General features: G+C 38.4%; 1 protein-coding gene across 12 annotated transcripts in view; it reads right to left on the bottom strand.

Moving 5' to 3' along the window:
- DTNB (dystrobrevin beta) overlaps positions 1-24332 on the bottom strand; it is a 283356-nt gene that overhangs the window by 211808 nt on the left and 47216 nt on the right. For 11 of the 12 annotated variants that reach the window (XM_081253610.1, XM_081253609.1, XM_081253605.1 and 8 more), the window contains 3 exons: positions 19127-19194; positions 6563-6643; positions 2726-2939 (listed from right to left, as the gene is read on the bottom strand). In XM_081253610.1, the coding sequence (XP_081109736.1) occupies positions 2726-2939; positions 6563-6643; positions 19127-19194 (363 nt within the window). Of the gene's footprint in view, positions 1-2725; positions 2940-6562; positions 6644-19126; positions 19195-24332 lie in introns of those variants that run through there. The other variant, XM_081253607.1, reaches the window with a different exon arrangement.

The raw sequence follows: 24332 nt of genomic DNA, 5'->3' as shown, positions 1-24332 counted from the left end.
TACCTTCGGACCAGACCATGTACCTATGGTACTGTAACTGTGGTACTGAGGACCTGAAAGAGGAAAAAACTGAGGCTAACAGAATGTTTTGGCTATTCCTCATAGCTTAAAGTCTACACACAGATGTTTATAATATCATTCTTCATACTTTTCAATGTTTTTAATTGTCCAATGTGAAATATTTTAAATCTAAGTATTAAAAAAATTAATTCCTAAGAAAATACATGCTTAAGGGAGAAAGTCTTAGATCCTATTTGTTCCTGATAATTGTTTTAGGGTCTCAAAATCTATTATAATAATCAGAAGCAACCTGACCAAAAATTTGACTATGAACGTGGGGGTGAGGGAATTTAATAATTAAGTTAATTGTTGTATTCAAATTTTAACTTTGGGAAATTATGAACACAAAAGCTTGAAAAGATCAGTTAAAACAATAGGAATTCTACATACCAAAGGGACTCTCCAGCTTAAATAACAAAGTGGCCAATCTATAAAGAGACTACTACTTTTGGAAGTATTTAACAACAAAATGCCCTGATTTTCAAAAATAAAATTCTGATAACCAGATCCTTTCTTTTTTCCAGTACATGAAAGCCAATTTCAAATTTCCGGAGAGCTAACTAAATAAGCTCTTGTCATATAAAGATTTCAAGGTCAGTAAAGATGTGATGATTTATTCTGATGCCCACGGTCAACATTTTAAACAGGATATGAGTTGAGAATTACCAAACTCCCCCCTGCCATACTACATTCTTTACTCTTCTTAACTCATTCATCTCTTTTTGCTTTCCTCGTTCTCTTCAGTGTGCCCTCCTGCTGATCTACTGCCTGTTTTTTCTTTTCCTTTGTCTCTTTGTGCCTGTGTCCAGCTTTCTCCGACTGTGTCCCAGGACACCTCTGTACCTTCTGCCCTTACCTTTGGTCTTCCCATTCTCCCTTTTGCTATCTCTTCACTCTCTCTTCTCCTCCCTTCTTTAGCCGTAGTACTTATCTGATATAATTATGGAGTCAAAGTCTATAATCTCTGCTTTATCACTTTTAGGCTCTAAGATGACTTTTATTTCTGACTTTAAAAAGTTTCTTAAATTAATTTGTGTTGTGTGGCCCTGAATTGACTTACTCAGTGAGTCAGTCTCACGATAAGGTGCTGCTTACTCACCACAGAATAATGGTTTTTACTAAGGTTTTTACATCAGAAGAGTCATTCCTTGGACAATATAAACTTAACCTACCAGATTAACTGCTAAAAAAATGGCATTAGAATTCCGGGATATATGCTGCATGTACACTCATGTTTTAAAAATTCAAAATTCTTTAAATAATTTTTTATTAAATGGATGGAACATCTAATTTGATAACATCTTATAAAAATGTGGGGGCTTCCCTGGTGGCGCAGTGGTTGAGAATCTGCCTGCCAATGCAGGGGACACGGGTTCGAGCCCTGGTCTGGGAAGATCCCACATGCCGCGGAGCAACTGGGCCTGTGAGCCACAACTACTGAGCTTGCGCGTCTGGAGCCTGTGCTCCGCAACGAGAGGCTGCAACAGTGAGAGGCCCGCGCACCGCAATGAAGAGTGGCCCCTGCTCGCCGCAACTAGAGAAAGCCCTTGCACAGAAACAAAGACCCAACACAGCCAAAAATAAATAAATAAAATTTTTTTAAAAACGTGAACTTAGTGAGTGCCTATGTTGTGACTTGGCCTTGACACTTGTACGGTTTTACCATTAATTCACAGAACCCTCAATATTATAAAGTATAACTAATAGCATTCTACAAATATATGAACTCATTTTCCTACAGAGAGAAAAATGAAGCAGAGAGAATTAACCCATCCAAATCACATTGCTGATAGTACAGCAGGGATCAGACATCTGAACTCCTGGTTCCCGGAAAATAAATATTAACCTCTGTGCTTCCATCATTTATGATTTCTTTTTTATTTTTTATCATACCAACTTAATTCTCCATAAATACAAATATAACAACTCATTTCTATTTAATTTGGAGGACATTTAGTTTTCTTCTATTGTTTTAAGGTTTAGAACACAATGTTCTACATTGAAAAGAATTAAAATAGAATTCTAAACATAAATAAAGAGAAAACAAGATACTATAGTCCAAAGGCAATCCCTATTACATAGTAAAGAAAAGTTAGTTTAGGGCCTCCCTGGTGGTGCAGTGGTTGAGAGTCCGCCTGCCGATGCAGGGGATACGGGTTCGTGCCCCGGTCTGGGAGGATCCCATATGCCGCGGAGCGGCTGGGCCCGTGAGCCATGGCCGCTAAGCCTGTGCATCCGGAGCCTGTGCTCCGCAACGGGAGAGGCCACAACAGTGAGAGGCCCGCATACCGCAAAAAAAAAAAAAAAAAAAAAAAAAGAAGAAGAAAAGTTAGTTTAAAAGTCAAATAGAAAGCCTCATAATCAAATGCACCACTTGGCTGTATTTCATTGGATAGAGAACAGCTATATTAAGGTACCGACAATTTTACCAAACAATTATGTCTCAAGTGTTGTGAATCTCCCTAATGTTACAGAGGTTAATATGTGACATGCCCCAAGACAGTAAGTCACTCTGGCATTTAACCAGTCTTTAGAAGGGACTTGTACTAATTCATTTCCCTTTTATCTGTGATTCTAAGTTGACAACCCTTGGCAAGGCAGTACAGAAGAAGGATGATTAGAAGAGAAACATTCTTAAAATGGATTAAGCAGGGCAGGTACTAGCCTGTCATATGCAGCAATCATAAAGTTGAGGAGGAGGCTGATGGACTGTTCCACACTGATTTGGTGAGTAGAAGGAAGGCGCTTGTTCAGCTGGTAGTAGATGGATGAGATGACGGTCTCGAGGCGAGACACACTGATCTCAGTGGTATGGTCCAGTGTATTAAGGCCATTGTCTCGGAAGGCTTCAATCATGTTCCAGATATCAACAAGATGGACTGGAACACAAAGAAAATAAACTTTGTGTTTATTTTGTCAACACAAACTTTGTGTTTATTTTGTAACTTTTTCAACAATTCAAAAGTTTTAATTCAGCAGAAAGATATAAGAACTTTACATTTAATAGAATAGTGAAGGGTGGCAGAATGTGTCACCCCAAGATATGCCACTTTGGCATACGGAGTAGTTTGAGCTAAAGACACCTAAAAAACAGCAGATGCCAAGAAGGACGCTCTGACCTTCCCTTTTCTTCCCAAAAGCAGGAAATAAAAGTCCCATGTGAAAAATGCCCTCCCTATTCCAAGAGAAAAGAAACATCCTCATCACCAGAGACAGTGAATTGAGTCTGAGTGAAATCTGCAGACTTCGTTAAAATAACTCTTATCTTTAGTCTCCTGACATATTTTAGTTATTTTTCCACAACTGCCACTCTTTGTTCAACTTAATATATAAGCACTTAGGCCTACTCACTCTTTTGGGTTTTCATTTTCCTATGGGGGCTCCCATGTACATGTAAAAATCCATATGCTTTTCTCCTGTTAATCTGTCTTATGTCGATTTAATTCTCAGGCTCCACTGGAAACCTTGAGAGGATAGAGGTAAAGTTTTGCCTCCCCTTTGTAGCTTCAAAAATACACAATGCAAAATGTAACAGAACCTCAACAGACAAATTCACAGGCTTTGTGGGAGATATTAACACACCTCTCTTAGCAAGTGACAGAGCAAACATACCAAAAAAATAAGTACAGCCATAGACAAACTTACAACTAACAAGGCAGGCATAATGGACACTATATGAAGTCCTGCCCCCAGTGATTAGAAAATATGCTTTATTTTCAAGAACACAAAGAACAGGTAAAAAAACTGACCTTATCCTGAGTCATAAAACTAATCTCAATAAATTTTAAAGGATTAAAATCATATAAGCCATGCTCTGTGATCAAAATGAAATTAAGTCAGAAATCATTATCAAAAAGAAAACTTTTAAAATAAACTTTATCTTTAGAAATGAAGAAACACACTACTTGGACATTTCTTTAATCTGATTAAGGATATCTACAAAAAAACTGCAGCAAACATATTACTTAATAGTAAAATGTTGAAAGCCGTTCCTCTGATGTTGGGAATAAGATAAGAAATGCCCACTGTCATCATTCCTATCATATTTCAAATCCTAACCTATATAAATATGAAGTAATTATCAGTACAAGTACTGGAAATAAATGTAACTGTCATTATTCAGAAATGACAAAATTATACACATTGAAAATCATTAAGATTCTACATGTATATCACTAAAATTAATATTTGCATCTAGAATGACTGCTAGATACAAATCAAGATATGAAAGTCACTGTATTTCTAAATATACACCAGGACTCAGGAATAAATCCAATAAAGGATGTGCAACATCTCTACCAAAAAATATATAAATTAACAAAACTTAAAGACCTAAATAAATGGAGGGATATACCAGGTTCACAGAAATGAAATCTCAACACTGGAAATAATCAATTCTCCCCAACTTGATCTACAGATTCAGTGTAGTCCCAACAAAATCCCACAGGGCTATACATTAAAAGGATGAATTTTATTATACGTAAATTATACTTTTTAAAAAATGAAGGAAAAAAATCCCAGCAGAAATCTTTGGTTTTGTTCATTTTTAGTAGAAATTAACAAGCAAATTCTAAAATTTGTGTGAAAATACATGTAAAAAGGCCAAGAATGTCTCAATCTTAAAAAAGTAAAACAGAACAAAGTACCCAGAACATACTATAAAGCTCTAACAGTGATTATTGGTACAAGGACAGACAAACAGACCAATGGAACACAAGAGTCCAAAAGCAGATCCTCTCACATATGGACACAGCTATGAACATTCTTGTACATTTCTCCTAATGAATATGAGAAAAAGATTTTTTTAGTAATGAAGAAAAAGGATGGTCTTTTCAATAAATAGTGTAGGTCAACTGAACATATATATGGAAAAAATTGAAATCTAACTCCTACTTACACTCTGGAGTAAAAAAAATTCCAGGTGGACTGAAGAATCATATGTGACAAAATAAAACTGCTAGAACAATGCATCTTTTTACTTTATATTACTAATGCCACTAGCCTGGCTCAGCCCACACATAGACTACTGTGTTCCAAGAATAATTATGGGAAGAAGTATAAAAATGGTAGTTCCTGTAGGACAGCGGTTTTCAAACTTTTTGACAACAACATGCAAATATATTTAAATCAACACATACACACACCTCTAGATATATAAAAAACACGTTTCACAAAATACTTTACCACATAAGCTACGTTCTGACTTTTTTTTCTTTCTCTTTTTTTTTCTCCATTACATGCTTTAAATTCTGGCTACAGCTCACCAAAATAGTTTCAGGAACCATTAACAGGTCACAACCCATAATTTGAAAACAATGCTTTGGGAAACCAGAGAAGAAATATGACTTCGGTCTAGGATGGTATGGTAAACTCTTTGGAGAGAACTTTAAGCTAGGATTTTTGAGTAGGACTTAAAGTAGTGTAGAAGTATTTAAATATAAAGTGACTTGACCAAGGTCACGTGTTTATAATAAATGACAAACGAAACCTGGAGTAAAACAGGTTTTCCCATTCTAAGGCTAATGTTCTTTCCATTACACAAAACAGTTTTTCATTAATACACACACACACACACACACACACACACACATATCTGAGAGAAGTACAATAATTCTAAGTTAGTTCATCTGCACACAAATTAAGAAAGATTGTATATACATTTTACAAATATTTTAATTTACTTATTTTATAAGTAGCAATCGTGGAAGCAACTGCTTATAGAAAAGGCTGATTTGTGTTATATTAAGTTTAAACAAGAAAGTTAATTTTTATTATGCTTTTATCAAAATATTAGTTTTTCTTTCTCTCCAGAAGCTGATAAACTGTATTAATTTTACACAAAACTTTTTATTAAAAACAGTGACAAGGAGAAATCAATTCTCCCATTTAAAGAATTAATTAATCTTGAGACTTCCCTGGTGGCACAGTGGTTAAGAATCCGCCTGCTGATGCAGGGGACACGGGTTCAAGCCCTGGTCCAGGAAGAACCCACATGCCGCGGAGCAACTAAGCCTGTGTGTAACAACTACGGAGCCTGCACTCTAGAGTTCGTGAGCTACAACTACTGAGCCCGAATGCCACAACTAGTGAAGCCTGCGCGCCTAGAGTCCATGCTCCACAACAAGAGAGGCCACCACAATAAGAAGCCCGCGCACCGCAAGGAAGAGTAGCTCCCGCTCACCGCAACTAGAGAAAGCCCGCGCACAGCAACAAAGACCCAACACAGCCATAAATAAATAAACAAACAAACAAACAATTTTTTAAAAAAAATAAAGAATTAATTAATCTCAAAACTAGTTATTACCTTATTGAGTTTCTTAAATATTTTGAGGGACACCCAGAATAAATTAACAAGCTCTCTCCATTACAAAGTTTATATTTTGATAAACACTTAAGACAAAATAATTCAATTAACATTATAATATGACTAAAACACATTAAAATCTTCTATATTATCAAGAGCTCTATCCAGCTATCATAGAAATGAGTAGAAATGACTTACGGTTGCATCGTTTTTGCACAAATCGCAATTTGCAAGCTGTTCTGTAAGTTGATAGTCGTATGACATCAAAATTCTGAGCACCTGAAAAGGGGCAAATAAAAAATCTTCAACTAGATTTACCATTTAATTTCCACATGCTGGGGAAGTGACTCTATTCCATTGTGTTGGCACAGTCTATACAAAGCATGTCAACAAGGCCCTCTTTGGATAAAACACAAAGTGGGGAAGAAGGGTTAAAAATGCTTTCTGCGTGCCCACTCCATGCCAAGCACAATGCCAGCAGTTTTGCCTATATCATCCTGTCTGCCAGCCTAAGAAAACTCTGAGGGGAGGACCACTCATGACTTGAGTGAATGAATTACGTATTCCGCAAAATGAAGAAAAGTGGTATAGCAGGGAAGATCCTAGCCTAGAGTCACGAAAGCTAAATTCCAGCCCCAGTCTGACCACCAACCATAGGCCATGACCGTGGCCATGTTACATCCCTTCTTCTCAGCCTCAGTGTCCTCATCTATAAAATGAGGGAACTGGACCAGCTGATCTCTAAGTTCCCCTTCCAGGTCTGTGGCAGCCTGTGTTTTTCAAAAAAGGGACACAACAGTATTTCCAGACCAATATTTTTATGTCTCTAGTATGCTGCTCCTCCCCATCAAGAACTAAAGATTATTTCCCTCCACTTGCGCCTGAGGACACTGTGACTGCCTCAATGAATAAAGTGTGGCAGGGGAACCCTGCCTGACTTCTGAAGATGGGCGATAAAATGTGGGACAGCTTGTCTGTGCTCGCACTCTCTCAGGATGCTTGCCCTAGGAACCCGGACACCATTGTTGTGAAGAAGCCCAAACTAGCTGATATGGAGAAACCATACAGAGACACCGATACCCAGACAAACTAAGTCTATCAGCTGAAAGTCAGTAGCAATTACCAAACATGTAAGTGAGCAAGGCAACAAATGATCCAGCCCTGAGTCTCTGAGTCTTCCAACGGAGTCCTGAGACATCATGCAGCAAAGTCAAGACATAAGCACTGGATGCTGTTCTAATTTTAGACCCCAAAAAGGTATAAACAAAATAAATGACTGTTTGGGGATAAGTAATATATAGCCATAGTAACTAGAACAAAGCCTAAATTATATGAATCTATAAATCAAATTTTGTTTTCATTTCAAAATTTGCTGTAAGTCTCCTTGAATTTTAAAGCCACTTCAGGGAACTCTGGCCTCCAGCACCATTTGTTCAAAATACTATTCTTCATTAAATGGTCTTGGTATCCTTGTGAAAAATCAAGTGACCACAGATGTATGGGTTTAATTTTTAACTTTCAATTCTATCCCACTGATTATATGTCTATTCTTATGCCAGTACCACACAATCTGGATTACTGTGGCTTTGTAGTTCTCAAATTCGGAAGTGTGAGTCTTCCAACTTTGTTCTCTTTTGAGACTGTTTTGGCTACTCTGGGTCGAATTTCCATATGAATTTTAGGATCAGTCCATCCATTTCCTCAAAAAAGCCAGTTTTTTTATGAGGACTGCAATGAGTTTGTGGATCAATTTAGGGAATACTGCCATCTTAATGATAAAGCTTCTGATCCTTTAATACAGGATATCTTTCCATTTATTTAGTTTAATTATGTAGTTTAATTAATTTAGTTTAATTTCTTTCAACAGTGTTTTGTAGTTTCCAGAGTCTAAGTCTTACACTTCTTTTGTTAAATTTATTCAGTCTGATTTTCTTTTACTCATTTATTTTCTATATTACTATCTCAGCCTAAATATTTTAAATTGGCACCATTAAATATTAATTATTCAAAACCAAACCAATAATTTTAAGAAAGAGTGCCAACACATGTCCAAGAGCATTTAATAAATAACCCGTCATTAAATCACTGCAGGTAATTTTAATGTCTAAACATTTATTTCTATGAAATATTTTAATGAGAAACACTGATAAAACGAATGTTAACAGCTAGGAAAGGAAAGTTCCACCCCCATCTGATCAAACAGAAACATTACTAAACTGATTGATCAGACTTTTGCAAGGTATTTATTAGGTCATGTTTGCTAGTGGAAAAGTAACTACAGAAAAAAGGTAGTGCACCTGGTAAAACTCACTCTTTTCAGACTCCTTCTCCAGGTGCAGAGTCAGATTTGTCACCACAAAAGATGAAATAGAGCAGATATCACCCAAGTCCAAAGCTAACGAGTTTAGGAAAATAGGAAACTCCAAATGCTTCAGACCAGTTTGCCAGAAATCTCTACACTGAAGTTTCAGGAACTAGTCAAGAATCAAGTATCACTCTGCTTTCCTTTGCCAGTCTGATCCTTGTGAAAATACATCACTCTAAATGTACTGAGGAAAATGTAGAGAGAGCAGCGGGATGTTACAGGATTCAGAAATTCTAAGAAGTCCTGGCCAGAGCATCATTTTTTAAAAATCTAATAGCAGTCCAAATCCAAAAATAATTTCTAAAAGTTAAGATATAATTAATAACCTTAGAGCTTTATTAAAATCTTATTGTACCAATATTCAACCAAACTTCCCATATGTTTCCCTTCTTCTGGAGCAGTCATCTTCCCTGATTTATATAAGCAGAATCCTCATACAGTGCCTAAGAATAGCCTTCACTTTTTTAATACCTCCCCTATGTAAATGTCACATTAATTTCCTGATCAGAAAATATGGTAGTTTGGCAAATACAAAACAGAAAAGCCCCCAGTGAAGAAACTGAAATGACTGGAATATCACTTTGGGAATTCTGAACTAGAAATGATTACTCTTCATTATCATTCATTTCAAGAATATTTCATTAAAAGAAATACAATAAAATGTCATTTTTATACTAATGTCAGACAATGTTTCAAGCCCACCCAGAAACTACAGAGGTTTTCCGTGGTGGTGCAGAGGTTAAGAATCCTCCTGCCAATGCAGGGGACACAGGTTCGAGCCCTGGTCTGGGAAGATCCCACGTGCGGCGGAGCAACGAAGCCCGCATGCCACAACTACTGAAGTCCGCGCACCTAGAGCCCATGCTCCACAACAAGAGAAGCCACTGCAATCAGAAGCCCGTGCACCGCAACAAAGAATATCCCCTGCTTGCGGCAACTACAGAAAGCCTGCGTGCAGCAACTAAGACCCAACGCAACCAAAAATTAATTAATTAATTATTTAAATTTTAAAAAAGAAAAGAAATGATACAGAGATCCCTAACTAAATATCCAGGCAGAACTCCGGCCCCAGTTAGAAAGCCCAGTGAAATTCGTGAACAGACAGGGAACCAATGGGACACTGGGTACCCAAGAGGTACAGGAGAAAGATAGGGAAAGGATAAGAAAGGATTAAGCCTTCTATGCACTTTATGGCTCTCCTTATTCAAGAGAATGGGATATGAATGTTCTATAGTATAAACAAATCCCAAGGAAAGCAAAGAGTCAAATGGAAGGGTTTTATTGTATCTGTTTGTATCAGAAGCTTATATCAAAATCTCCAGGGGAGGAAGCTGAAATCTTCATTCTTAACAAATGCCCCTAAAGAGTCTTATAATCAAGCTAGTTTTGGGAAACATAGGACTACCCAACTCAACTTAAAGGTCTAGCTCATGCACCTCTCACATTTTACCTCACACTCAACTCCAATCAGTCTGGACTACCTATAATTACCCGAACATACCAGGTCCCGTCACCTCTGGGCCTTGGTAAGTGATAGTGCCCCAGTCCTTCCTTCACCACATAATTGGGCTGACTCAGCCAAGACATCACTTCCTCCCAGATTCCTTCCTGGACCCCCCTTGCTTCCCCCGTCATGGCTCCTACTGCGCTATCATCCCTTGTTCCCACTTCCAGGAAAACAAGATCCATGAAGGCAGAGACCATTTTACTGTTGTATTATTCATTACTGTATGTCCCAAAGTAGGAATAAAACTAGCACCTGAATATTTATTGAATGAATAAATAACTGAAAACTGGGAAGTTCTGGGTTGTCTGGTATAAAAAAGGCTTTTTCCCAAAAATATACAAAGTAATGTCAAAAGGATATACAACTGCAGACACCAGCAAGGAAAGGCTCCTGGAGGGAGATGATAAAAGTAGTGGGGAAGCCAATTCCTTTTCCTGTGTAAACATGTTGATGTTTTTAACTGTCTTCAGGTAGGGCAGAGCCCTCCAAACTGTGTTCCAGGAAGCCATAGGATTTGACGGAGGTGCTCAGCAGACTAATGAGAGGCATAAGGAAGTAAATGTACTTTGTTGAAAATCGAATCTAACTGGGGAGATGAGGAGGAAGGAAGGAGAAAGGGGAGGAGAGATTATAAATCTAATAAATGTAAGTACAGTAACATTTCTGAATTGTCTAAAAACTTTCACAAGCACTTCTAATTAGGAAAAAAATTTTTTTCAAAAAAAATATTAGTCTGAATAAGCAACAAATATGAACACGAATGACTTCCTCATTTTTTTCTTGGCAGTACAATTAAAAACCCTAGGGACCAAAGATGAAGCCAGAGGTCCCAGCAGAGAGGAAGGTACAGATAAAACCAAGATCACTGAAGGGTGACTCTCTCAGTGGGTAAACTAGGGAAAAAAGTTTAAAAATCCCACAAAAGGAAATGGCTGTGACACATGCCTGGCTCCACCAAAATCTGGATTTAAATTTTTGTAAATAATGGCAAACAAAGAAAGTGATAACCAAATAGGTTGGATAAAACAAAAATGGATTACACAAGATAAAAATAAAGCCTAATTTGTGGAGTTCAAAAGATAATACAAAAAAGAACATGTATTTCATAAAGGAGGTACTCTAACACATTCTCATAATATTCTTGTATTACTTTGAACAAAGTTATAAATATTGATATGATCCGGGCTTCATTTTTTTTTACATCTTTATTGGAGTATAATTGCTTTACAATGGTGTGTTAGTTTCTGCTGTATAACAAAGTGAATCAGTTATACGTATACATATGTTCCCATATCTCTTCCCTCTTGCGTCTCCCTCCCTCCCACCCTCCCTATCCCACCCTCCCTATCCCACCCCTCTAGGTGGTCACAAAGCACCGAGCTGATCTCCCTGTGCTATGCGGCTGCTTCCCACTAGCTATCTATTTTACGTTTGGTAATGTATATATGTCCATGCCACTTTCTCACTTTGTCACAGCTTACCCTTCCCCCTCCCCATATCCTCAAGTCCATTCTCTAGTAGCTCTGTGTCTTTATTCCTGTCTTACCCTTAGGTTCTTCATGACGTTTTTTTTTCTTAAATTCCATATATATGTGTTAGCATACGGTATTTGTCTTTCTCTTTCTGACTTACTTCACTCTGTATGACAGTCTCTAGGTCCATCCACCTCATTACAAATAGCTCAATTCCGTTTCTTTTTATGGCTGAGTAATATTCCATTGTATATATGTGCCACATCTTCTTTATCCATTCATCCGATGATGGACACTTAGGTTGTTTCCAGCTCCGGGCTATTGTAAATAGGGCTGCTATGAACATTTTGGTACATGTCTCTTTTTGAATTATGGTTTTCTCAGGGTATATGCCCAGTAGTGGGATTGCTGGGTCATATGGTAGTTCTATTTGTAGTTTTTTAAGGAACCTCCATACCGTTCTCCATAGCGGCTGTACCAATTCACATTCCCACCAGCAGTGCAAGAGGGTTCCCTTTTTTCCACACCCTCTCCAGCATTTATTGTTTCTAGATTTTTTGATGATGGCCATTCTGACTGGTGTGAGATGATATCTCATTGTAATTTTGATTTGCATTTCTCTAAAGATTGATGATGTTGAGCATTCTTTCATGTGTTTGTTGGCAGTCTGTAGATCTTCTTTGGAGAAATGTCTATTTAGGTCTTCTGCCCATTTTTGGATTGGGTTGTTTGTTTTTTTGATATTGAGCTGCATGAGCTGCTTGTATATTTTGGAGATTAATCCTTTGTCAGTTGCTTCGTTTGCAAATATTTTCTCCCATTCTGAGGGTTGTCTTTTGGTCTTGTTTATGGTTTCCTTTGCTGTGCAAAAGCTTTGCAGTTTCAGTAGGTCCCATTTGTTTATTTTTGTTTTTATTTCCATTTCTCTAGGAGGTGGGTCAAAAAGGATCTTGCTGTGATTTATGTCATAGAGTGTTCTGCCTATGTTTTCCTCTAAGAGTTTGATAGTGTCTGGCCTTACATTTAGGTCTTTAATCCATTTGGGCTTCATTTTAATTGATGTTAAAATTTCTGGAGTAACCACAAAAAGAACAGAAAAAGAACATACAACTCACAACTAAGTAGAGGGAAAAAGTAGAATGGAGGGAAGCTCAATTCATCTAATAGAAGTCAAGGAAGGAGGGAAAAAAAACAGAGAAAGGACAAAACTGAAGCACAAAATAAAACGGAAGAAAAATGAAACATCAGTATTCATAAAAAAGGTTAAACAGAATAAAGTCTTCAGTGAAAAAGCCAAAATTGTCACAATGGTTGTTTTGGGTTTTTTTTTAAATAATCTAACTTATGCTGTTTACAAGAGATACATATATAACATAAGGATACAGGGAAAAAATTAAAGAATAAATGGATATATACTGAAAAATCTACAAACAACAAATGCTGGAGAGGGTGTGGAGAAAAGGGAACCCTCTTGCACTGTTGGTGGGAATGTAAATTGATACAGCCACTATAGAGAACACTATGGAGGTTCCTCAAAAAACACAGAACTACCACACAACTCAGCAATCCCACTACTGGGCATATAACCTGAGAAAACCATAATTCAAAAAGAGTCATGTATCATAATGTTCATTGCAGCTCTATTTACAATAGCCAGGACATGGAAGCAACCTACGTGTCCATCGACAGATGAATGGATAAAGAAGATGTGGCACATATATACAATGGAATATTACTCAGCCATAAAAACAAACGAAATTGAGTTATTTGTAGTGAGGTGGATGGACCTAGAGACTGTCATACAGAGTGAAGTAAGTCAGAAAAAGAAAAACAAATACCATATGCTAACACATATATATGGAATCTAAAAAAAAAAAAAAGGGTTCTGAAGAACCTAGGCGCAGTACAGGGATAAAGATGCAGACATAGAGAATGCACTTGAGGATATGGGGAGGGGGAAGGGTAAGCTGGGACGAAGTGAGAGAGTGGCATGGACATATATACACTACCAAACGTACAATAGATAGCTAGTGGGAAGCAGCCGCATAGCACAGGGAGATCAGCTCGGTGCTTTGTGACCACCTAGAGGGGTGGGATAGGGAGGGTGGGAGGGAGACGCAAGAGGGAGGAGATATGGGGATATATGTATATGTATAACTGATTCACTTTGTTATACAGCAGAAACTAACACACCATTGTAAAGCAATTATACTCCAATAAAGATGTTAAAAGAATAAAAAATAAATTAAAAATAAAAAAGATACATACTGTACTAGGCATGCTAACCAAACGAAAGCTGGTATAGATATATTAATATACAACAAAACAAACTTTGAAGCAAAAAAGCATTACTGGAAAAAAAAAGTTTACCTATATAATAATAAAAGATTCAATTTCCCAGGTAGACAGAACATTTTAATATATATGCATCTAAGAACAAAAGCTTCAAAACACTGACAGAACTACAGGGAGGAAATTTTAAATCCATGATCAAAGCAGAGATTTTTAACATCTTCCAGTAATTAAGATCAAGCCGTCAAATCAGAAAGGCCAAAAAGACTTTAATAAAGCATAATGAGCTTGATCTAGCTAATACAGAAATCATACACATTATTTTCAAGCACTCATGGAATATTTAGAAAAACATATAAATATCAACAAATACAAAGATTCCAGAGCATCCCTCACTCCCTGACCCATATAAACCCATTAAGCTAAATATCTCTATTATTAAAACAGACATTTATTTACGAATTTAAAAGGATACTTCTCATTAATCTACAACAGAAATTAGAAAACAGAGATCTGATAATGAAAATAGTATATATCAGAACACATGTAATACAAAAATAGAAAATCACAGAAAAGTATATTCTTCAATGCTTACATAAGAAAAAAGTCTGAAAATAAATGGCCTACGTTAGAAAAAGAAAAATAGAACTGCCTAAAGTAGAAAGAAGAAAATAATAAACCATATAATAGCATGAAATAATGACACAGAAAACAAAGATACATAGAGAGGACCAATAAAGCCAAAGTTCCTTGAGAAGACCGATAAAAGTGACAAAATTCTGGAAAAGGAAAAATTCTGGAATCTCTGAGCATGGAGGCCTGGCATCAAGTATTTTGTAGACTCATCTAGAAAGTTTTTACTTTAGCACCAGAGTTGAGAGATTATCACCTTTCCTTTTTCTTAGTAATGTTAAATCATGTAAAAATCGTAAACTATCAAATTATTTGTACGTACTTTATTCCACTCCTCCTTTAATAAATATTTATTGAATTGCTGGGGCTACCATGATAAATACATGTGATTCTTACTTTCATGGTGCTTAGAGTCCAGAAGATAAAATATTAAGCAAAGAAAGAACAAACTGATTTCATCACTGTTCAAAATAGGAAATTAAAAGATACTGTCTAAAAATAGAAAGGCTGGGCCTCCCTGGTGGCGCAGTGGTTGAGAGTCCGCCTGCCGATGCAGGGGATACGGGTTCGTGCCCCGGTCTGGGAGGATCCCATATGCCGCGGAGCGGCTGGGCCCGTGAGCCATGGCCGCTGGGCCTGCGCGTCCGGAGCCTGTGCTCCGCAACGGGAGAGGCCACAACAGTGAGAGGCCCGCATACCGCAAAAAGAAAAAAAAAAAATAAATAAATAAAAATAGAAAGGCTTAAGAATACTACTGAAAGGCACAACAATTAAGGTAACACAAGATAAAAAACACAACCTAACTAAACTATTAAATTACTATGACCGCTTTCATGCTACAATAGCAGAGTTGAGTAGCTATGACAGAGAACTCATCATACGGCCTGCAAATCCTAAAATATTTACTTTCTGGCTCTTTAAGAAAAAGACTGCTGACCCCAGAACTATGTATGTTAAGGAGAAATATATTATATGTCACTGTATCATCTCAAGAGAAGCAGAAAACAACTGATAAAATTCTATACTCATTCATGATTTAAAGAAAATAACAGTAATAACTCTTGGTAAATTAGGACAGAAAAGTAGATCCTTCACCTGATGAAGCGTACAAAACCTACAACAAATATCATTTTAATAGTGAAATATTACATCCATTCCCATTCAAGTCAAAAACAAGACAAGAATGCCTGCTATCCTCCCAACTCTTAAATATAATATCTGAGGTCCTAACCAGTACAGTAGGTCATGAAAAAGAGGTATAAGGATTGCAAAAGTAAGAGTCAAAATGGCCTTTCTTTAAAAATAATGCAGTTCCAGGGCTTCCCTGGTGGCGCAGTGGTTAAGAGTCCGCCTGCCGATGCAGGGGACACGGGTTCATGCCCCGGTCTGGGAAGATCCCACATGCCGCGGAGCGTCTGGGCCCGTGAGCCATGGCCGTTGAGCCTGCGCGTCTGGAGCCTGTGCTCCGCAACGGGAGAGGCCACAACAGTGAGAGGCCCACATACCGCAAAAAAATAAAATAAAATAAAAATAATAATGCAGTTCCATAGAATGTACACCACCAAGAATGAACCCTAATGTAAACCATAGACTCTGAGTGATTATGATGTGTCAGTGTAGGTCCATCAGTTGTAATGGACGTGCTACTCTGGTGTGGGTGCTAATAGTGGGGGAGACCATGCATGTGTCAGGGCAGGGGGTATATATGAGATAGCTCTGTTCCTTCCTCTTTAATTTGGCTATGAACCTAAAACTGCTCTAAAAAAATAAAGTCTTTTTAAAAACTGATGTACATGTAGTTACCTACCTAAGCAGAAGTCTAAACTAACCATTAAGACTAATGAAAGAGTGGAGAATGATCATTGGATTCAAAACTGACATACTAAAATCAACCAAATACCTAGATGATAGGGCCAAGTCATAAGGCTGGCAAATGGTGATTTCCGCATCCTCAGAAAGTAATTATAACGCAGATTTGGGGTGACGTTGGAAATGAGAGTGGGGCTTCCCACAGCAGATACCATTGCCACCAATGCAATTCCTCCTGTGAAGAAATAGAGGAGGCTCAAGAAGCCACACCCACCAAACATCTCCCAGACTGTTCATATCCTTGAGTTTGTTACAGAGAATGGTAATTTATATGAAGTTTGTGTGTCAGTGATAACATTCATGAAGTAGTAAACCCAATTCTTTTCAGAATACCCAATTTCTACTTCAAATATCTACCCCAGTCATGCTCTCTCACATGCCCATGTGAGTGCACCCCAGGTAATTCTTAGTATGAGGAATTATTATTTATTTGGTTTCCATTTTTGTCAGTTTCCCTTTTAAAATGTAAGTGGTATGAGTGAAGTCAGGGACTGTGTTTTGTTCTCCCCTATAACCCTAGCACCTAGAATGGTACCTGGAATGTAACAGATTCTCAGTAAATCTGTTAAAAATTAAATGAAAAGATGGCCCTTTTGCTGAGTCTGGAAGGGTAGGCAGGAACAACAAGCCAGATGAAGGTGAAGGCAACCCCATAAGCAACAGCACAGGGATATGGAAAACATGATCTATCTTGGGGAAAGCCAGTTCAGAATTGCTGGGAAATGACACACAAGGCATGTGATGGAAACTGGGAACCAAGAAAAAGAGTCCAGAAGGGCCTCGTCTGGCACACCGCGGAGCTTGGGCTTTCTCAGGACCGTGATGACGAGCCCTGAAGGGATTTAAGAAGGAAGTAACCTAGAATAAATCTGGGTTCAATCTGGCAGCATCAGAGATCACCGATTTGAGCGTGTCAAGACTGAAGGAAAGGATCAGAAACCAATTGTTTTAGTTTAGAAAAGTAACAAGGATAAAGATATTAATAATAAACACAGCTTAATCCCACTGAACTGCATATTTATAAATGGTTAAAATAAATATGATTTGTGTATATTTTACCACAATAAAAATAAAGAGGAATAAAAAAAAAACACAGCTAACCACATTAAATACCTACTTTTCTGGGAAAAGAATGTGCTAAGTGCTTTAGTCACATTATCTCATTTAATCTTCATAACAGTTCTATGAAGTAGGTACAATTCCCATTTTATGGATGAAGAAACTGCAGCACAGAGAGAGAAGGTAACTTGCCCAAGGTTACACAGCCAGGAAGTGAGGGAGCCTAGGAGCCTAGATCCAAACCCAGGCAGTCTGACTGCAGAGCCTGGATTCAACACCCATGGTGTGAGGAACAGACAGATTCAAGACTCACTTTTGAGGGAACATTCAGCTGCACTCTGCCATTTCCTTGGAGGTGAAAGGTGAGGTGGAGAGAAGTGACTCCAAGCTGTCTGGCTTAGATGACTAGCAGTTAGCGACTCAGAGCTACAAAAGCCCTTAAAGGTCACCTAGACCGACTGCTTAACCAATGCCAAAAATTTCTTTTCCTCCTTTAACAAACAGTTATCTAGACTATGCCTGGCAGGACAACGTAGGTCTGAGTTGAGTCAAACTCTGCCTCCCACTACTAAGACTCTAAAGACTTAAAATAGCTTGATAGTTGGAAGGGTCTTCTGAGACTTGATCTGCTGATTTTCACTCTGTGGTAGGTAGAATTCTAGAATTCTGCAACTACTTCAGGGGCCATCTCAAGCCGACTCCTACTTCCCCCCCTGGCTTCAGCCAAGCAGAACGAATTTTATGACACTCATGTTGAAGGTCCTTGTAAGGAGCAGAGTGCTTTTAAAAGGTTTCACAATCATTGGTACAGACTAATAACCTTATTTCCTGGCTAAGGAATTTGAGGTCCACCAAGTATGAACGCACTGGTCAAGGTCACTTGGTCAAGGTCACACAGACAAGCAATCGCAAAACAAAACAATCCTTCAAATACTGGGAATTGCCCTTCTCTTCCTGGCCATCTTTTTCTTTGTTTGAGTTTCATATAAGAAACATACAAGAATATAGGAATATATGAGAATAAGTAAGAATACATCAATATAAGAATTTTTTAACAGAAAATTTCAAAGGGTATATAGTAAAGTACTATACCAAAGTACACATTCCTGCTTTTACTTTTTCCTACAGCTCTAAGTGTTTCCTAACACTTAGTCCTCCTACCTTCTGAATCTTTATCTAGTGTAAGGTAGTTTACACAATATAATGTATTAATTATTTATCACCACCTGCAATCTCATGGTAACAATGGAGTTACAGCAAGAAGTCTAAATTGACTGGCATGCCTTAAACTCACAGATATTTTAGGTAACATTTCTGCCTTTTTATTTATGACCTTGAAGAAAGCAATTCAAGTCAATTCAATTAAAATATATGCCCTGGCTTGGTGTCCTCCAACTGCACGATTCTTATTTTTTTTTTTTTTTTCACGATTCTTTAACTCCCATTCTTCCCTTTCTAAAGCTTATAACATAAAACTTCTGATTAATGCTATGACTTGATCGGGAATAAAAAAAAAAAACATTCCCACACATACAAACAGGATTCCAGAAGCACTCAAGACTCACGCATTTCTATGAACAGCTGCCTCTTCTCTGCCATGGTCTTCCGCTTGTTCCCACTTTCCTCAATCATCCTACAGACAAAGAAGGATACAATAAACCAACGTGTAATTTGACAATTCCACCAAGTGCTTATCAGTCTGTTGTGAAGAGGTACAGGAAACCAAGCTGTGTATGCACACATTAAAAGGATATCAGTAAAAATAAAGTAGAAGTCCGATACAGAAAAAAACAAACTGTTGTCCCTTTATTCGATAGCTTCTAAAATATTATAAAGTCAATACTTAAATGAGCTCATACACTTGCTTCCTGTGCTGAAAATATGGGGCCATGTCTTATTTCTAACTTTATTTTCTCTGCAGAGTCCTGGATTAGTTGAGACATTTTCCCCATATTCCTACTGCTTTACATAGATGAACATGTTACTAAAGATAATTTAGATAATAATTATAATGAAAGGCTATAATAAAGAACATCAGGATAATTCGCTTATACATAAAAGGTATAAATAGAATCTTTTATTTTTATATTAAAAAGTATTAAACAAAAAAGGTATTCATCCACAAACTCAAAGAACTCCTAAATGTAAGTTTTTAATCACATGACTTTGGCTATGCCAGTCACTTTGTTTAAGAAAAAACTCTTTCCATGCATTATCTCATTTAATCCTCCCAACAACTCTGGGTGCTGGCATTATTATTATTATTATCCCCATTTCACAGATTAGGAAACAGATGCCTAGAAAAGAACACTAACTTGCTCAAGGACACACAACTCAGAAGCGGTAGAGTAGAATCCCAACCCTTTCATTAAACTTCTTTCATAATTTTTGCCTCTAGATGCATATTTTCAAATCCCTATGCTTAAAAAGCTAGAACACAATAGCCCATTGCATGGACCCTACTGATGCAAAATCTGTGACATCTCAGCCAAACTTCGCCTTACTCTATGAAGAAAAAAATATCTAGACAAATAGCATAAGCTAAATATCCCTAAGAAGATTAAACTGCTGTAAATCATGGAGTGATTTACATAACACTGTCAAATACGTTAGAATCACAAATTAAATGGTAACTACACAAATTACGTATCTATTAAAGCAAAGTGCCTGCTGAAAGTTTAGTTATAAATATATCCTAAAGAAAATTTAAAATGTAAATATATTCCTTACCATTCTGCAATTAATATTTTGATCATTAAAACTATCCCTTTCCAGGCTTCCCTGGTGGCGCAGTGGTTGAGAGTCTGCCTGCCGATGCAGGGGACACGGGTTCATGCCCGGGACCGGGAGGATCGCACATGCAGCGGAGCGGCTGGGCCCGTGAGCCATGACCATTGAGCCTGCGCGTCCGGAGCCTGTGCTCCCCAACGGGAGAGGCCACAACAGTGAGAGGCCCGAGTACCGCAAAACAAACAAACAAACAAACAAAAAAAAACTATCCCTTTCCTAGATCACTGAAATGTTACCAAATAGGCTTCAATGTACATGATGGTTACCTAACAATTTGCCCCCAAGAGGAAACAGTTTTAAATAGAAAGAAAGTAAGCCAAAGAAAAAGCAACCAGAAACAGCAAACATCTAATGAAATCTAGGTCCTAGAGAAAAAAACAAGAGTTGGTACCAGGAGCCTATAATTAGAATGAAACAAAGATATTCAAAAGCCTCCTCCCTGTCCCCAGACTTGGTCTCCCACTGGGTAATACAAATTTTAAATGCTAAACACAGATTAAAACAGAGAATCATAATGTCCTTTATAATACATATCATTTATTATATACTTCTTCTACTTTTGCTATTTCTTTAAATCACTTTTTCTCAAAGTGGAATTATGAATTCCTGGAGATCCCTAAGTTCTTCATTACAGTTTTTTAATTTTGTCTTTATTTCCAGATTAATCTTTTAAAAAATTAATATAAACATATTTTAGATCATCTGGATGACCACGAAACTACAAGTACTGCTGATGCCACTTCAGAGCCCACATCTGCATGTGGTGATTACTGTGGAACTGGAAGCAAGAGAACACGTAAAGCAGGCGTCAGCAAGCTAGAGAAACTATAGTACCTGGACCAGATCTGGTCTGCCACCTGTTTTTGCAAATAAAGTTTTACTGGAACACAGCCAAACCTATTCATTTATGTATTGTCCAAGGATGCTCTCATGCTACAATGGCAGAGTCGAGTGTTTTCAACAGAGAGCATCTGGCATGCAACGTCTAAAATGATTACCATCTGGTCCTTTAAGTAAAAGCATGCCAACCCAACCTAAAGCAATAGTAATTAATATTGCATTACTACACGTCTGGCTTTCCCATGGTGCCTGATAAGAAATCCTTTATTAGCTACTTTCTTCTCTGTCTTACTTCTCCACTCTTCTACCAGTATTTCCTAGGATCTAAAAAAAAAAATTTTTTTTTTTTTAATTTGCACTTGAGTCCTTATAGAGCGTTTGCTTCTAGGGTAACCCAAAGTAAGACAGATTTGATCCTTTAAAACAGACCTTCAAGATGAATTCTGTAACTGGATCACTCGCCAACAGATCCCAGTGCTGGTAGTAAGCAGCTTGGTGAGAACCCCTGGTGTGCTGCTGCATGGATAGTACTAAGACTCATGAAGTGGTGGAGCTAGTAAGGGACACAGATAGAAGAAGAAAATTGGCTTATGCAATAGCTTTAGCATTTGAGAGATAGGAGAACTGGGAATTTTAAAGACAATTAAATGGTTGAGCTTTTGTTAAGTAGGACGGATGCACAGAAGAAAGAAAATGTCAAGGCTTAAATCAGCCAAGTACCAGCTCAGAGCATGCTATGAGAGCCAGAGACCTCCATGGCAGCACTTTTTAAGGAACCCTCAGCTCCCACAACTTGAGAGCAGATTGTGCTAAAAATCAGGCTCAAATTCTGTTTACGAAAGTAGGCAGCTTAACAAAGAAGACTGAATTCATAGCCCAGCCAAGATTCCCCTGAACCCTATAGGCCTGAAGAAGTGGCTCTCTGCTCTTGCTACAAGGGCAGTCTCCTCTGCCTAAAGAGTATGCAAAGTTCTCATCTGAGATGCATGCCTAGAAAGATGCTGACCCTCCTCAGGATCTGTTTCTACCTCCCTCACTGCTTCTACGCTAATAACTAGGGTCAAGTCTTACATCATCAGAAAGGGAAGGTACTGTCCCTGCTTTGGATGGAAAAGGGCTGATTCATCAAAACAGCTGCTGGACCTGACGATATGCGCTAACAGGAACTGGAAGAACATACTTGGGAATGGACCTTGAGAGTGCTGAACTTGAGCCAAGTACAAAGTAAGACAGTTTGTTGAAATGGCGGTACTCATCCCATGACCCAGGATTTAATGTTCTGAAAAGGACACCTCGTACCAGTCCTAATATGCCACTAGACTGGCTCATTTAAGCTGGGCATGCGGGTTTTGGTGGCCTAGAGAAAATGAACTGGAGATGCTGGAACTGCAGAGCAAGTATTAAGGAAACAGTTAATAGGGTGCTCCCCTTCCCCGTATCTCCTGGCCTTTACTGAATCCTTCTATACTGATTGACAGCATCTGCATTTTCTGTTTGTTTGTGTGTTTGTTTGTTTAAACAGAGAAACCAGGCTTTCTCTGACCTCTGAAGTCCATTTTGTTCCTTGCATGACAGGCCTGAAATGCTATAAATTTACCACTCCCGAGAAACAGTCTTAATCAATGATTGATTTAGTTGGTATATACTCTACCTACCTTGCCCCCTAAAAGGGTATAAATCTGAGGACATATTTTACACAGGCTCCTAGAGTTCCCCAGTGGGAATAAGCTTCTGTCACCCACAGTGGTAACTTGCTTGATAACAAAACCTTTATCTGCTAACTTCCCTTCCCTGTCTCACCTCCCGGTCCCCTGCTGATATTTGCAGCGATAACCTCCAAAACAAAATACCTGCACGCAAATCCTTGTCTAAGAGTCAGATTTCATAAAATCCAAATGTATTGGGTACACATAAATTAAGATTACTATAAATGATTTCCCCAGGCCTTAGCATGACTCCATCCCAGTGCTCCATGGATACTAATACCTCCATCTTTGTAATTATGATTTTTTTTTTTTTTTTTTTTTTTTGCGGTACTCGGGCCTCTCACTGCCGTGGCCTCCCCCGTTGTGGAGCGCAGGCTCCGGACACACAGGCTCAGCGGCCATGGCTCACAGGTCCAGCCGCTCCGCGGCATGTGGGATCTTCCCGGACCAGGGCACGAACCCGTGTCCCCTGCATCGGCAGGCGGACTTTCAACCACTGTGCCACCAGGGAAGCCCTGTAATTATGATTTTAACAGTCCACACTCAACAAAGATCTAACCCTACCACCACACCTGATTATGTCCTTGTCTTCCTGATATAACTTTAAAGATCAACAGTTACATGAATGTAAACACATCTCTCTTCTTCCTTCCACTTGGACTCCTGGCACTTTGCCTTTTCTGAGCCTCATAATCTAGAAGTAACCAACACCTCCTTATCATTCACTTCACATACTAACTCTGATTTCAAACACTGCCATTTCCTTCCTCATAATCACTCTCACATCCACCCTTTTTTCCCATTTCAACTGCCAAAAATCTTTGTCCACATGAATGCACAAATAAAATTCTCTGACGCGGTGATCTCAGGACTCTACAACCCCTCCTTCCTGTGGTTCATCCTGTGAAATCTACTAGGTACATTTATTCAAGCGTGTTTGATCTTCACAGGATCCTGATCACCCTACTTAGGGGCTTCATTCCACCCCATTAAAAAAAATCAGGGCTTCCCTGGTGGAGCAGTGGTTGAGAGTCCGCCTGCCGATGCAGCGGACGCGGGTTCGTGCCCCGGTCCGGGAAGATCCCACATGCCGTGAAGTGGCTGGGTCCGTGAGCCATGGCCGCTGAGCCTGTGTGTCTGGAGCCTGTGCTCCGCAACGGGAGAGGCCACAGCAGTGAGAGGCACCGCATACCGCAAAAAAAAATAAAAATAAAAAATCAGAACACAAAGTGAAATAAGCCAGAGAGAGAAAAGACAAATACTATGTAATCTTACTCATATGTGGAATCTAATAATACCAAAAAAAGTCAAACTCATCATAGAAGCACAGTAGATTGGTAGCTGCCAGGGGCTGGGGGGTGGGAGAAATGGGGAAATACAAAGCATACAAACTTTCAGTTACAACATGAATAAATCCTAGGGATCAAATGCACAG

The sequence above is a fragment of the Mesoplodon bidens genome (genome assembly GCF_964165515.1).
Source record: "Mesoplodon bidens genome assembly, chromosome: 14".
Lineage (NCBI taxonomy): Eukaryota > Metazoa > Chordata > Mammalia > Artiodactyla > Ziphiidae > Mesoplodon > Mesoplodon bidens.
The sequence above is the reverse complement of the archived record's forward strand: the minus strand, read 5'-3'. Positions and strand labels throughout refer to the sequence as shown.